The 16,463-nt window shown below is 39.0% G+C and overlaps 1 protein-coding gene across 2 annotated transcripts in view; it reads left to right on the top strand.

Annotated features, from left to right (window-relative positions):
* The window catches only part of LOC126480968 (acylamino-acid-releasing enzyme-like), a 119,990-nt gene that overhangs the window by 61,936 nt on the left and 41,591 nt on the right, over positions 1-16,463 (top strand). For both annotated transcript variants that reach the window (XM_050104402.1, XM_050104410.1), the window contains exon 9: positions 10,604-10,861. In XM_050104402.1, the coding sequence (XP_049960359.1) occupies positions 10,604-10,861 (258 nt within the window). The remainder of the gene's footprint in view (positions 1-10,603; positions 10,862-16,463) is intronic.

Below are 16,463 nucleotides of genomic sequence, written 5' to 3'. Positions count from 1 at the left end.
GCGACATTCTGCTCTGATTGTTTGACCGTTTCCATCACCAAAGTTTCAAATGTTTCCTGTGTCATCATTGCACGTGTTTCTTGCGTTTTTGGAACCTCTGTCTAAAAATACAACATACTTACAGTACACAGCACAACAACAAAGCAAGGACAGTTGCCACAAACACTCAGGCAGCAGTACAAGTGTCTACTGCAACATCAGCTACTGCCATTCATCCAGAAGACCCTCAAACTTGTGAAGCTTGTGGTGTCAATATCCATTGTATAATTTTTATGGAGTCTTGTTTTTTCTCCACTCAAAAATTTGACAAAAAATCTAAGCAGACTTGCAAAGGAAAATGGCTAACAATTTTTGAAACCCATTTTTAAGAAAACTCTTGGAATAACACTGTTCACAGATCTCCTGAAAGTAAAATTAGACTTACATCTTCTCTCATAGAGGCAGTTATTCCTCACATTCTTCACCTGTAAATGAGATGAAATGCTAATAGATTGTGTGGTGAAAAGTGTCTTCCACCAAGCTATTTATTGTGTTTTGAACAGTTTACATATAGATAATAAAAAAAGACTGGGAATAGAATTGCTAAACAGATACACTCAAGAAATTACTCTGAACTGAGGTACCTGAAGCAAATTATGGTTGTGCAATGTGTCTCCACAGATGCTTGTGCACTCTGTTAATTACCTTTAAAATACTTGCAGTTTTGACACACCTCCTCAGCCCCCTCCCTCCCTCCCTCCCCCCCCCCCCCCCCTCTCTCTCTCTCTCTCTCTCTCTCTCTCTCTCTCTCTCTCTCTCTCTCTCTCTCTCATAATCATTGATGATTGTCATGATTTTTGTGAAAATGGGTAATAGTTGGTTTGTCAATGATGACACGAGAAGTAATACTGATTGTGTTAACCCTAGGACGCCCAAGCCAACTTGGATGCCTAAGAGGGGGTTCGGCGGCCCACAGGTATTAAATAAATTTACTGACGAAAAATTACAACTTTCAAAATGGTTTATGTATTTTAACTAAGGCATCAGTTCAATAATGTTGTTAATTGTTATAAATATTGGATTGAGTGAATAAAAAATTGACATATTACAATACAAAATACAAATGTGTTCATATACAATAGACAACTCTCAGTCCTCAACTTCAAGGCAAGAGACACACTTCACAATTTTTTCTGAATGTGTGTTACACACATGTTTATGACACTGTCCACAATACTGTTTTGGTTTACTTAGATTGTTGTACGTCTGCTTCTTTGTTTTAGCTTTTCTTACACAAATATGTCACTGACCTTTCACTGCAGGAGGCTGATGTGCTCCTGTTGTCATTTCTTTGATTTTCTTTTGTAGAATAGTCTCCATTGATGGAACAATTTGGTTAGATAACCTTCTTGCATTGGCACTTCTTTCTTCTACCTGTAATTTCACTAGTTCCATCCCAGCTTGCAGAAGATAAACTTTCCGTTTGTTGTGTTTCTTCTCATTCCATCTTGGATGTTGTTGGATGAATATGGTGGTTGCATTGATAGCACAAATGTCGATGAGAGAGTAAAATACAGATAGAGGCCATCTCTTTGCTCCCCTCTTGCAGGTGTAGATAAGCGCCATTTGATCAATGGTATCAATTACGCCTTTAGTGGAATTAAAATATGCATTTATCTCAGTTTTATTCTTTTCTCCTCCAACAGTGCCTTTATCTTGGTGCATTGTTGACATCAGTAAGTTTTTACTTGAATTCGTTTTTGCTATGTAGGACACCAAAGTTACTGGAGGCCTATGTTTTGGGAACTGCACTAACTCACTGCAAGTTTACAAGATAAGTAACAGCTGTCTGACATCAGCAATCACTTTCTCTGAAAGTAAACCGATTGTTGTGAATATCAAGAATACCAACCAACAAGAAACTAACTTGCATTGTTGTAGAGATGAGAAATATGTAATCCTACCAACGGAAATTTTCTATAGCATGGAAGCCTAAGGGGGGGTTTGTTGGACCCATAATAAGTTTATGTATTTTTTCTTTCAAAGCAGGAATTTTCTATAAAATATATTGATACTAACGTTTCAGAAAATAGCCAACAAACAATAACTCAAAGGGAATATGTAGTATGAAATTTACTTGGGCAAAAGCAGGGGACATAAAAAAATTATGGGTTCAACGAAACCCCCCCTCCCCCCCCCCCCCCCCCCCCCAGGCATCCTAGGGTAAATTAAAAATTAATCCTTTAAAAATATAGTCCTCTTACATATCCAGGAACATGTCAGTCGTATAGTTGATAAGTGAACTCGTGTGTTGGTCCGCTAGCTTGGTTAGCTAGACACCTTGTCCCAATGCTGCAGCCTTATGTTGGTAGGACGGACAGTCATATTAAAAATTCAGCTCATTTCATTGACAAGTTAAAGGTAATGAGCGTGGGCCCGGATGATATCCTCGTCAGTTTTGACGTTGTCGTTATTTACCACGATTCCGGTAAACGAAGCCATCTTATGCATAGCGGATATTTTTCCTACCGATATTGTGGCATTATTCCGACACTGCCTCACCACAACCTACTTTCAATACAATAATAACTTTTATGAACAGATTGATGGGGTGGCTATGGGCAGTCCTCTCAGTCCTGCTGTGGCTAACTTATTTATGGAGACTTTTGAACAACGGGCGTTGCAGACTGCCAGTAAGAGACCAGCCACATGGTATCGCTACGTCGATGACACGTTCGTAGTATGGACACACGGAGCAGAGGAGTTGGATGCCTTCCTAACACATTTAAACAGCATTAATCCGAAAATCCAATTCACTATGGAGACGGAAAGGAATGGGCAATTGAACTTCCTGGATGTGTCTGTGATTAAACGACGGGACGGAACGTTGGGCCATAAGGTGCATAGAAAGCCCACACATACTGATCGTTATCTACACAAAGAATCAAACCACCACCCTAGACAAAAAAGAGGTGTAATGAAAACTTTGGTAGACAGGGCGTACAAACTTTGTGAACCTGTTTATTTAAAAGATGAGATTGAACATCTACGGTCAACGTTCATGAAGAATGGCTATTCTAGCAAGGATATAGATCGAGCACTTCGCTCTAGGCAGAGAATCAGGAGTAACGACGAACAACAGTCGTCCAAGGGCAAAGTTTTTCTTCCGTTCATTAGTAAGGTCACAGACCGCATTGGGAAAGTTTTAGGCAAGTATGGGGTGGAAACTATTTTCAGACCCACCAGAAAAATAAAAGAATTTTTAAGGTCGGCAAAAGATGCACGAGACCCTTTGGCTACACCGGGGGTATATGAAATTCCTTGTAGTTGTGGACAGGTTTACATCGGCACCACAAAGAGAAGTGTGAACACCCGTCTTGTTGAACATAAGAGGAATTGCCGCCTGGGTCACACGGATAAATCAGCCGTAGCGGAACATGTTTACCAGGAAGGTGATCATGAAATAAAATTCAGCGAGACGAGTGTCATATCAAAAACCTCACATTATTATGCACGCTTGTATAGAGAGGCTCTCGAGATTGATAAACATCGTAATAATTTTAACAGGAAAGACGAAGATGTTAAACTGGATAAAATTTGGATGTCAGCATTGCACCGCAAGCGTGATGATCGATTACTTTCAATCGAGAATGTTGGCATTACCAGAGACAATCTCATAGCCGACGCCACGTGATCGACTGTGGCGTCCTCTGTACTGCCTATATAATCAGCGCTTCGTCGAGTTCTCTTCGCAGTTCGCCGCTTTACCTCCGAGGATGTCTCCCGCAGTCGGAGACGAAACGTCAGGAGAGAGTTTTATACTTCGACCACGGCCTATCAGCCCGGAAGTTTTAAGTGAAGAGAAATTGAAGTCTGCCACCTGCTTTATCCGTGACTGAGACTATGTGATCATTTCATTTCATTTCTTACCCCTACAAAGTGTTGCACACAGTTATTGATATGAGTTGGTTGATTGCAGCAGAAACTCAGTGGTACTACAGTCTTCCCCCCGCTCTTTTTTGTGGAGTGTGCAATTTTACATTTTTCAAGATTTAAAGCAAGTTGCCAATCTTTGAACCACTTTGAAATCTTATCAAGGTCTGACTGAATATTTAGGCAGCTTCTTTCAGATAGTACTTTGCTGTAGACAACTGCATCATTTGCAAAATGCCTGATTTTACTATTAACGTTGCCTGCAAGGTCATTATATAAAACATTAACAGCAAGGGTCGCAACACATTTCCCTGGGGCCCACCCAAAGTTACTTCTACATGTGACAATGACTCTCCATCTAGGATAACATGCTGCATCCTACCTACCAAAAAAGTCATCAATCCCATCATATATTTCACTTGATACTCCATGTGATTGAACTTCTGACAATAAAGGTAGGTGTGCTACTGAGTCAAATGCTTTTTGGAAATTAATACTATTTGGCCTTGACTGCCTTGGTCCAAAAAGCTTTCAGTACGTCATGTGAGAACAGTGCGAGTTGAATTTCACATGACTGATGTTTTCGGAATACATGCTGATTGGCTTTGAGGAGGTCGTTCTGTTCAAGATAACTCATTATGTTTAAGCTCAGATTATGTTCCAAGATTCGACAACAAATTGATGTGAAAGATATTCAGTGGTAGTTTTGTGGCTCACTTTTACTACACTTTTTGTAGATGTGTGTGACTGTGCTTTTACCAACTACTGGGGATGGTTTTTTGTTTGAGAGCTATACAATAGATTATAGTTAGAAGAGCAGCTAACTCAGCCGCAAATTCAGAGTAGTATCTGAATGGGCTTACTTCGGGCCTGGAACTTTGTTCAATTTCGATGATTTCAGCTGTTTCTCAACACCACTGACTGTAATACTTACTTCATTCATCTTTTCAATGGTACAAGGATTAAATTGGGACAATACTCCTGGGTTTTCCTTTGTAAATTTTGATAATTTCAGCTGTTTCTCAACACCACTGACTAATACTTTAAATTGGGACAATTTTCCTGGGCTTTCCTTTGTAAAGGAACCTTTTAAAACATAGTTAAGTATTTCAGCTTTTGCTTTGCTAACTTTAATTTCAGTTTTTTTCTGTCTCATTCACTAGGGACTGGACACTAACTTCAGTACCACTAACAGCATTTACATACAACCAGAATTTCTTTAGTTTTTGTGAAAGATCATTTGACAGTAATCTGCTACAGTAGTCATTGTGTGCTTTACACATTGCTTTCATGACAACCAAATGCATTTCATTCAGCATCTCCCTCTCTATAGTCCTAAACTTTGTTTTACACCAATTGTGCAGTAGTCTTTGTATCTTTAGAAGTTTCTTTACAGTTACACTGTACCATGGTGGGTCCCACCATTATGAACTGTTCTACAGGGTACATGTGTATTCAGTGCACTGTTAACTACTCATTTAAACTTGAGCCATGGTTCCTCTACATTCTCCTACCCTGTGTTGAAAGTTCCAAGTTCCTCATTGAGATATTAATTTTTTTACCTTATTACTGAACATATATATCTTTGTGCTTGTTTTAGTTGTCCTTTCTACTTTGTTAATCATTGTTGCCACAACCCTGGTATGGTCACTGATAGTAGTTTCAATATGAACATCCTCAAAGAGGTCAGGTCGATTTGTTGTCATTAGATCTAATATATTTTCCTCATGAGTGGGGTTACTAACTATCTGTAGTTCGCAGACAAGGCATTTAGTAATGTTTCACAGGGATTCTTATTACGCCTACCACTAATAAAACTGTAATTTTCCCAATTAATTGTTGGATGATTATAGTCTTTGTCAGTGATTAAAGTGTAAGTGGGGATGTACAAGTGAATTGAGATTTTCTCTAAAGATTTCAGTTGCATTATGAGATGAGTCTGGTGGGCGATAGAAGGATCCAGTTATTATTTTATGCTGACCCCTGATACTGAGTCTCGCCCAAACAATCTCATGTGCAGCTTTAATTTATGTCTTGGTGGATTTCAATTTCTTGTCTACTGTGACAGATACACCACCTCCATTTCACATTTGCCTACCTGTTTTATATACACTTAAATTTTCCCCCAAAATCTCAGTGCTATCAATTTCAGGTGAGCTTCACTGCTTTTCATGAGCACTTCAAACTCGGGCACTTTGTTGCAAATGCTTTGACAGTTAACCACTAAGATTTTAATACTCTCACCTGTGGCAGGTATTTCTTTTGATCTGACACGGATACTTCTGGGTTTCCTACAGAGATTATTACCTGCATTGGATGGAGAGTTTCCTAATCTAAAAAAATTCTTGTTTGCACCTCTCACACAGTGAACTACCATGGTAGCAGCCTCTGATGTGTAGTGCACACCAGACCCTTTTATGGGGACTCTGCAGATCTCAATCCTATGGCCCAATTCCAGGAAGTCCCACCATAGCTTATCACAGAACCTTCTAAGTCACTGTTTCAGTCTTTCTACTTGACTCAGCACCAAGGACACACGATCAGTTCTGAAGACAATCCTGCGAATTGTGAGCTTCATTGAAACTCTGTGCGCAAGGCTGGTTATGGTCATTAGGCTGTGCTCAGAGGCATATTTCTCTGCTTGCATTGTATGATGAGCCAATGTGATTGTGCCATTTTATATCTCTTCATATTGTTTCATCCAGGTATTTGTATGAGTTTTTTTATTCCATTTGTGACTGAATTATATTGTAGTCATAGGATAGTATGTTTTTTCATTTTGTGGCATGCACAATTTTACATTTCTGTGCACCACTTTTAAATTTTGTCAAGATCAGACTGAATATTAATGTAGCTTTTTTAACGCAGTACTCCAAAACTTCATCATCTATGAAAAGTTAGAGGTTGCTGTTAATATTTACTGCAAGATCGTTAATGTACAACATGAATAGTGAGGGTCCCAACGTACTTTCCTGAGGAACACCTAAAAGGTCTGTCTACGTCTGTCACTGTCGCTCCATCTTTATAGTAAAGTTGGCAATAGTGTAACAGAAACCATTAGGTTAGTGAACAATTGCATCTGTAGTGATATTATCACATTTGCATGTTTTAAATTTCTTGAGAGTGCGTCACAGTCAGTCAATGAAAAATGATGCAAGAAAGGACTGTTCATTTACTTTTAAGAAAAAGACTTTTAAGCCGTATGAAGTTTATCGACTAAATAGTTTTGACAGTTATTTGTTTCAGTAATGCGGTAGTACCAGTATTCAAGAAACACTGAACTATGCAAAGAGAGCTCTGTATTCTTTAAAGATTTTTCAGTTTTCAGAGCCAAAAGGATTTAATTTTGATCAGAATACAGGCAAGGAGATTCAAACCCTTATACTGTTTTAATTATTCCCTGTTTTTGGCCAAATTTCTGAGCCAAGTTATTGGTTGCCTCACAATCCTTTCAGTTGGATTTCAGTGGAATGATTCCCAACTATCTCTAACCTGACACTGTAGTTGAATTAAATGCAATGAAAGCTATCAGTTTCCTGAAGGCATAATTATAATAGTTTGCAGACATGACACCTAAAATGTAAGGTACATTGAAGGTGCAAACATTATGCTTAATAATGTGTTGCTCCGCTGTAGAAACATGGTTCAGCAGTTTGGCATGCATTTGACAAGTCCTTGGTAAGTTTCTAGTGGCATGTGGCACCAAACGTCGAGCACAGGTCATGAAATTCATTTTGTTGTGGGCATGGAGCTGTCACCTGATAGTGCCCCAGATGTTTCCCATCGCGTTCTGATCAGGTGAATTTTGTGACCAAGACAATGATGATGCGAGTTCACTACTGTTCTGCTAAAATCACTGTGGTACATTCTGGCCTTTTGACGTGAGCAGTTACCTTAACGTAAGATCCCATCGCCATTTAGGAAGACATTAAGCATGAAGGGTTGCAGATGGTCTGCATGGACACAATACATGTTTTGAGCAGTTGTTTGGCAGGATGATGGCCTATCTGGACATGACCATCGACCTGGTATAACAAGAAACATAGTTCATCCAACCAGGAGACATGTTTCCATTGATCCATGGTACCAGTATCAGTGATCCCATGCTCGTTACAATCATAATAGACAGTGTTGTTGGGTCAATATGGGGAACACACAGAGGTTGTCTGTTGTGGGCCTCCATATTCAATACAGTGCTCTGGACAATGTGCTCCAAAACACACGAGCCTGAACTAGCATTGTACTCTTGTCATCAGATCTGCCACAGATTGCTACGTATCCTGATTTACAGTGCGTGCTAGACTCCAACCTCCACTGTATGCTATATGGTATGAACATCCAATACCTTGTCACATACTTGCGATTTCACCATCTTTCAACCACTTTCTATAGCTACTGATGACAGCAGCTTGTGAACAACAGAGCAGCTCTTTTGGTTCTGTGATGCTCATTTCAAGGTGCCAGGCCTTAACTATCTACCCTTTGTCTAAGTCACCTATGTCTGTGGATTTCGCAGTTTCTGGTTCAGAATATTAAAGTACTGTGCTAGACATGTTAGTCCTGTACTTAGCCACATTTGTAATTTTTCCTTTAAGAATGGTCAGTTTCCTGAATGATTAAAGTTATGACTTGTAAAGCCGCTTTATAAAAAGGGAGAAAGGGACAATTTTAGACCTATTTCTATGCCATCAGGGTTTGCTAAAGTTATTGAAAAGGCTGTGTATCTAAGGATAATTGATCATTTTATATCACATAATTTGCTATCAAATATACAGTTCAGCTTCAGATGTGGTTTATAACTGAAAATGCTACATTTTCTTTTCTCTGTGAGGTACTGGATGGATCAAACAAAACGTTTTGAATGCTGGGCATATTTTTTGATTTAACTAAGTCGTTTGATTGTACTGATCACAAAATATTGCTGCAGAAGTTGGACCATTATTGAATACGGGGAATAGCTCACAATTGGTTCACCTCTTACTGTAACAACAGACAACAAAAGGTCATTATGCACAGTTGAGAATGACTGTGATGTGGTGTTTGAGTGGGCTATGGTCAAATGGGGGCTGCCTTGGGGATCAGTGTTGGGGCCACTCATGTTCCTTATTTATATAAATGATATGCCCCCTAATATTACAGGTAATTGCAAAATATTTCTGTTTGCTGACGACACTAGTTTGGCAGTAAAGGATGTTGTATGCAATATTGGCTCTGTTTCAAATAGTGCAGTTCATGACTTAAGTTCATGGCTTGTAGAAAATAAACTGATGCTAAATCACAGTGAGACTCAGTTTTTACAGTTTCTAACAAACAATTCAACAAAACCCAATATTTTAATTTCACAGTATGGGCATATGATTAGTGAAACCGAACAGTTCAAATACCTAGGCATTAAGGAAGATAGTAAACTGTTGTGCAAAGCCAACGTTCAAGATCTTGTTCAAAGACTTAATGCTGCCATTTCTAACATTTGACCGGTATCTGAAGTAAGCGATCGTTTGACATAAAAATTAGTCTACTTTGCTTATTTTCATTTGCTTATGTCATATGGTATTGTATTTTGGGATAACTCAGAGGACATTTTTGACTCTGAAATGGGCAGTTTGGGCAATAAGTGGTGCAAGTTCGCGAACCTCTTGTCAAGTCCTGTTCACTAGTCTGGGTATTCTGACAGTGGCCTCTCAATATATATATTCTTTACTATCATTTCTTGTTACCAGTATCAACTTATTCCCAAGAATTAGCAGCTTTCACTCAATTAATACTAGGCAGAAATCCAGTCTACATTTGGATTGCATTCCTTGACTGTTGTGCAGAAACATGTGCAGTATACTGCTGTAGCCATTTTCAATAAGCTACCTCAAGAATTCAATAATCTTAGCAGTAATCCATGCACTTTCAATTTGAAACTGAAGAGTTTCCTCATGGGTATTCTGACAAGGAGTTCCCTGAAATATTTAAGTCGATTCCTATGGTATATTGTTGATTATGTTTACTTAAACTTATGGCTTGTCTTTTTTTGGGTTCATAAACATTTTATTTCATCTGTTATTACTTTTATGTAGTAATTTCATGTACTGACGTGTTCCATGATCTTGGATATTTGCTCCTCAATTTGGTCTTATGGAATTAGATGTGTAAAATAAAAAATAAAAATAAAAAATTGTCACTAGAACCATTCGTCCATTTCTCTCTACTCTGCTTATATTCTTTCCTTAGTATGTTATGTCCTCATGTGTAACACCGCCTAGCAGCACTAAATATTGTGGTGGGCAGTGGTTGTAATATTTTGGCTCATCACTGTATGTTCTGAGAGATGAGGAGAAACTGTAGATCTAAGATAAAGAAATTAAGATCTTATTACAGTTATGTTAAATGTCTGTAAAACATGATTCATGGCATTGATCATGTTATGGGATTTTCTGCAAATAAGTAAAATAAGACTTCATGACACATTAAACTGGAAACTAGACCGATGCATGAATCTGTTTCTTTGACATTCATAGTATTGTCTTATCCATTTGGTCCTGCTCAGTTTTAATGCCATATGATGGTTCATTACAGTGAAAGTTTCAGCACAGGTAGTAAGTACAAAAAATTTATCTCTATTAGATTATAGCTGTATTTATGTCTATTAGAATTCAGTTAGGAAATAATGAATATAATTTTAATGAATATTTTGTAATTTCAGAGACTAAAACAATAACAGAACTGGAGTGGGATGATGGCAGTCAGTCAGTACTTGATGTATGGAATGATATAGTGGTTTGCTCACGAAGTTCTCTGAAAACACCTGCAAACCTTGTTCTGGGGAAGTTGCCACCAGCAGGCAGTGAAAAGACAATGCAGTGGTTCCCTGTTACCAATTGGGTGGTTACATCTGCTCTTGATGGTCTCGTGTGCCACACCTTGGCCCTTACACAGGAAAATGATCCAGAAGCCACTGTCAGTGAGTATGCACAGAGTTCTCACCCCCCTCTTCCACATCTACATCTACATCCATACTCCGCAAGCCACCTGACGGTGGCTTATTGTTTAAATGGCAAAAATAAGATAAAAGAAAAGTTATTGTTGCTTTCCTTGCATGCTTACTTATTTACTTACTCACCTACTTACTTTCTAGCTTGTTTACTTGTTTCTTTGTTGAAATAATAAGCTCATAGTTTCTCTCTTTGTTGAAGTATTGCATATTATATGTAAGTGCAATTGGAATAATTTCCTGCTCCAAATATTATGCAAGTTACCTAAACATCGAAAGAAACTGATAGCAACAGTGTACCACAATGCAGAGAGATACACGAAGGAGAAAAAAAAATGTTGCAAGTGAGAATTCACAGCAAGTGAGAATTCACAATTTTATTTCTTTTTTTTTACAGTTGTATGAGGCAAGTAGTTTCACTCAATTGATGCAGATAGCTTGTTGGATTTTTTATTCTAAAATCCTTTATTCATCGACCTCTAAATCAGTACTCCGCAAGCCATCTAATGTATGTGGCAGAAGATACTTCTCTTATCACTAACTGATCTTTCCTATCCTGTTACACTCATGAATGGTGTGTGGAAAGAATGATTTTCGGTAAGCCTCTGTATTAGTTCTAATTTCTCGAATTTTCTCATCGTGATCATTTCGTGCGATGCAAGTGGAAGGAAGTAATATGTTGTCTGATTTTTCCTGAGAAGTACTCTCTTGAAATTTCAATATTAAACTTCTGTGAATATTCACAATGCCTCTCTCGTAATGTCTGCCATTAGAGTGTGTTGCGCATCTGTGAAACGATCTTGCACCGACTAAATGATATCTTAATGAAAGATGCCGCTTTTCATTGGATCTTCTCTATCTCTACTGTCAGTCCTACCTGGTAAGGGTCCCAGATTGATGAACAGTACTCAGGAATCAGTCGGACAAGTGTCTTCACTGCTGCAATATTAGAAAGGCCTATTTTGTTTTATCTAGCAGACAGTGACAAAATAGACTTAATCAAATCGAGAAACAACACCAGTCTTGGGTGTTATTTGTATTAACAGCTTTTTCAGTATTAAATAATGACATTTTGATTTTTATGTAGCAAAACGTTTGACGAACTCTGATGAGGTAATAGATCCTTCTGCAGAAAGGAAAGCAGGTTGAGGTCTACTTCATTGAGAATCTGGACGTTCGAATGTGCACTTTAAGTAGTAGTAGTAGTTGTTGTTGTTGTTGTGGTCTTCAGTCCTGAGACTGGTTTGATGCAGCTCTCCATGCTACCCTATCCTGTGCAAGCTTCTTCATCTCCCAGTACCTGCTGCAACCTACATCCTTATGCACTTTAAATGTGCACATTTTAGTAAGGTTCACGAAATTATGATGCTCTTGGAGTGTCTTCTGATGTCTTGTTTCTTTTATGACATAATGTATGATCTTTTAATGTTTTACCCGTAGGAAGCTCTTTGATGGCAAGCCATTTAGAAGAATTTCAAACCCTGAAGATGACACATTTATGTCATTATTATTAAGAATTTTACTGGTACATTTGTGTGATATATAAAGTGTAACACGTGCAAAAAAGATCAACATTACCTGTGAAAGATTAGCTTCTCTTGCAGCTTATTAACCTTAAAGACCAATATTATAAGTGAAAGCTTTGCTTTTCTTGTAGCAAAACTATGTATATTAATTTAAAATGTTAACTTTCCCTGTTTGTGTGTTTGTGTTAATTAACAGTGATGTTGCTGTTGGCTGACTACATCATGTGTCCTATGCTCTGAATATCCGCTGTCATTGGCTGGTGAGATCAAGTAACATGAGCTATGACTGGCTCACAAAAGCGCATCGCAGTCTCGATTTCAATGATTCGGAAAGTAACATGCGGTGCTTGGTGGAATTCCAATGTGTACTTTTGTAATAAGAAAATACACAGTATACATGTTGCTGCACATCAAAGATATTTCCAAAACATGTCTTTTTCCCTGAGTTTTGTTTTCTAAAGTGCCAGGAAATTCTACGTCCGTGTATAAAACCATAACCATTCAAAGGATTGATAAGTTTTGCAGTCCTGAAAAGGAAATATACTGTCACTTAACATGGAAAAAGTTTTTCACCCGGGAGAAAGTGTATTTTTAACCGAGAAATCCGGGAAATATTTTCCTTGTTTGCGTATACACCCTGGTCTTGTAACCCACTTCTTTCATGAATGAATTACATTTCCTTAAGATTCTTCATGTGACTCTCAGTTGGCATCTGCTTTTCCTATTGTCTGCTTTATGTGGCCATTCCACTTAAGGTCATTCTATCAATAGTGTAGTCGTACAGTAGTGGATTTCTTTTCCCGTGTATGCACGTTATGTTTCATTTATTTAGGCTCAGGGTCAACTGCCAGAGCTTTCACCATTCATCAATCTTCTGTAGATCGTTCTGCGAATTGATACTATCTTCTGAGATTGCTCTTTCTTATAGACAGTCTTGGAAGAGCTTCTGACACTTTCTACTAGGTCATTTATACACATTGTAAACAGAAACAGTACTATCACACTTCCATGGGGTAATGTGGAAATTAGCTGTACATCTATTGATTTTTTTTTTCATTAAGAGTGATGTGTTGAGTTCTGTCTGCCAGGAAGTTTTGAATCCAGTTGCAAATCTGGTCCAATACTCACTAAGCTTCAATTATTTTCACTAAAGTTTAGTGTGAGACAGTTTCAAATGCCTTCCTGAAGTCCAGGCACATGCCATTAACCTGAGCACCATTGTCTACAGTACTACGGATCTCATAGAGGAACAGAGCAAGCTGTTTTGCAGGATCTCTGTTTGCGGAGTCCATATTGATTTTCGTCATAATTATTGAGCATAAAACATTTTCGATAATTCTACGACAGATTTGACATCCACAAAGTAGTCTTATGATTATGTGCATCTGTCCTATAGCCCTTCCTGAAAATGGAATGACCTGTAGTAGGTCCTTTTTGTTGCTTTGTTGATCTACGATAAACACTGCTAGAATGCAGGTATCTCATCTGATCCTGATGCTTTTCTATTCCACGATTGGTCATCTCGATACCTGCCATTTCGACATTCATACGATGATTCGAAGGAGGGACCGTATTATGATCTTCCATAGTGAAACAATTTCAGAAGACTGAATTCAGTATTTCTGCCTTCTGTCTGTTATTTTCTGTTTTGCAGCCTATATGGTCACTGAATGATGGAATAGATGATTTTGAACTGCTTGCTAATATCACATAAGACCAAAACCTCTTCACATTTGTAGTCAGATTGATTGACAGAATTTTGATTGCTCTCTTTACTCATTTTCACTTCATTCGTCTGCTAGTTTTGACTTCTCTCGAATCTGTGCTGAAGCTCTCTTTGTTTGCGTAGCAGTTTTTTAATACAGCTGTTAAACCACGGTCGGTCTTTCTCATCCCTTAAGACCTTGCTTGGAACATACTTGCCTAAGGCATATTGAACTATGCCTTTGAACTTTTTCCACTTGTGCTCCATATCTTTTTCCTCAGCACAGAATATTTGATACTGACTACTCTGATATATTGCAATTTATGTCTTGTCACTCTTGCTAAGCAAAAATATTTTCCTACATTTCTTAACATTCCTTGTGATACCCATAGTCATGGTTGCTATCACAGCCTTATGATAACTGAAACTTTCCTCTATGTTAGCTGATTAGATAATTTCAGGCCAGTTGTTTGTTGCTAGGAGGTCTAACACTGTGGCGGCAAGCTCACATATGCCGCCATCATAACCACCCGGGAGAAGACAAGATGAGGGTGCCTGCTTCACTCGATGGCAGCACCGCTGCCTCTGAATGAGTGTTCTCAGCAGCACGCTACCAGTGTGACCTCGCTCCCGTGTGCGCAGCCATGCTAGGTGAAGGTCCAGCTCACAAACTCGGACAGCTATTTGTCATTATAGGATGACATAGCATGTGATCAGACTCAACCTGGACTTTTATGCTTCAGTCAATGTTCTCTCATGCTTATGGTAATTCCAGTGCTTGGCTCACCGCTGTTAGACATAATCTTGTGTTGTTGTTGTTAGTAAAAAACTGTAAATACTACAGTTTTTGACAAAGAGATTGTTTTGATTCCACACATGTTCCACGAGTGTGATGGATTCAGTGTTGGTTTCCTTATCACAACAACAACAACAGCAGCAGCAGCAGCAGCAGTTAGATTTCGTCAGTTGGTTATGAATTCACACAGTGAAACTGGCCCTCCACAACTCCCCTCTGCACGCCCAAGTGTTCCACTGGCTTTGCCACCATTCCAGGAAGCGAAGGAAGATTGGAACTTGTATGTACACCATTTCCATCAACGTTTCGCAGATTTCAGGTAGATCACCATTTTTCCAAAAGTCATTCTTCTTGTCTTGAGTTGAGCCCGAAACATACCACTTGCTTTGAAAACATGTTCCATTAGAGAACCTGACAGAGTTGTCGTTTCCTGAATTGTGTAAGTTGCCCAATACTTATTATCTTAAGCAAAGCCATGTTGTTGCTTCCCAATGGAGTTTCACTAGGGACAAAAGAAACTGGGCCAGGCCCATCAGGTGTGGGTAGCCGACATCCACAGTTTTAAGTAGGAAATGCAAATTCGTTTGTGCTCATTGTCAACATTCCTATGCAGACACTCTAGAAGATCTGACAGTAGAGGGATTTTAGGTGTCTCAGGCTGTGACTGAACAGTTTGGGGATGTCCTGGACATTGCATTGGTGCGTGTGTTTCTGCAGCAAAGGTGTTGTTTAGTGTCATCTTCATCATGCTCATTGGATTCATGCAGTTCGCAGTCAGACACGGCCTCCATCCAGTGCTGGTTCCCCTCATGCAGTGATGCACATACCCTCACCAGCAGGTTCAGTGCTGGCATGTCATAAACAAGGCCATGTGGCAAGCTGTGTGCCATAGCTGTCTGTGCAGTCATTCCTCGATCATGGATGTGGAATTGACAGAAGTCCATATTCTTATGTCGGTGTGCAGTCAGGAGCAATGTTTCCAGCAACATCTATATTAAACTGTACATTCAGCTACAGCCGTTGCATTTGCAGGTCAATACAGAGACAACTTTATCTCTAGTGAGTTTTGAAACCTATCATTGTTTAGGTCACCCCACTCTTTCCTCAGCAGATTAACATTTGGTTTGCTGCCAGTTCCTGATCAATGTTACACATCATTATGACACAAAGGCGATAATTTTTTTGGCAATCAACAGTGCAATGTCAGAAAACATGTTTGGTCTTGACACATTTACAGTTTTTGGAGTTCCCTGTCAGGACTCTGTGCATCTTGGTTCTGACTGTATTGGCATTAGACGAGCTCTGCAGTGAATTCAGGTCCCTTTTTTCATCTGGGCTGGGTACTGCAAAGGACTGCTAGGCTCTCGTCACCCTTAAACCTATAGCCTGTCCCTTTTGCTTTGTGACAGATTGTCAAGGATGAATTGAACAGGTTGCAAGGTCTGGGCATCACTGAAACAGTTCCTTCTAGCCAGTGGGCTACACCTCAGGTGGTTGTTTGTAAGCCTACAGGGATGCTTTGTTTGTGCAGAGATTTTAAGTCCA

The sequence above is a fragment of the Schistocerca serialis genome, chromosome 1, assembly GCF_023864345.2.
Source record: "Schistocerca serialis cubense isolate TAMUIC-IGC-003099 chromosome 1, iqSchSeri2.2, whole genome shotgun sequence".
In the NCBI taxonomy this organism is placed as follows: domain Eukaryota; kingdom Metazoa; phylum Arthropoda; class Insecta; order Orthoptera; family Acrididae; genus Schistocerca; species Schistocerca serialis.
Note: the sequence above shows the minus strand (reverse complement) of the source record. Positions and strands in the feature narration are given on the sequence as shown.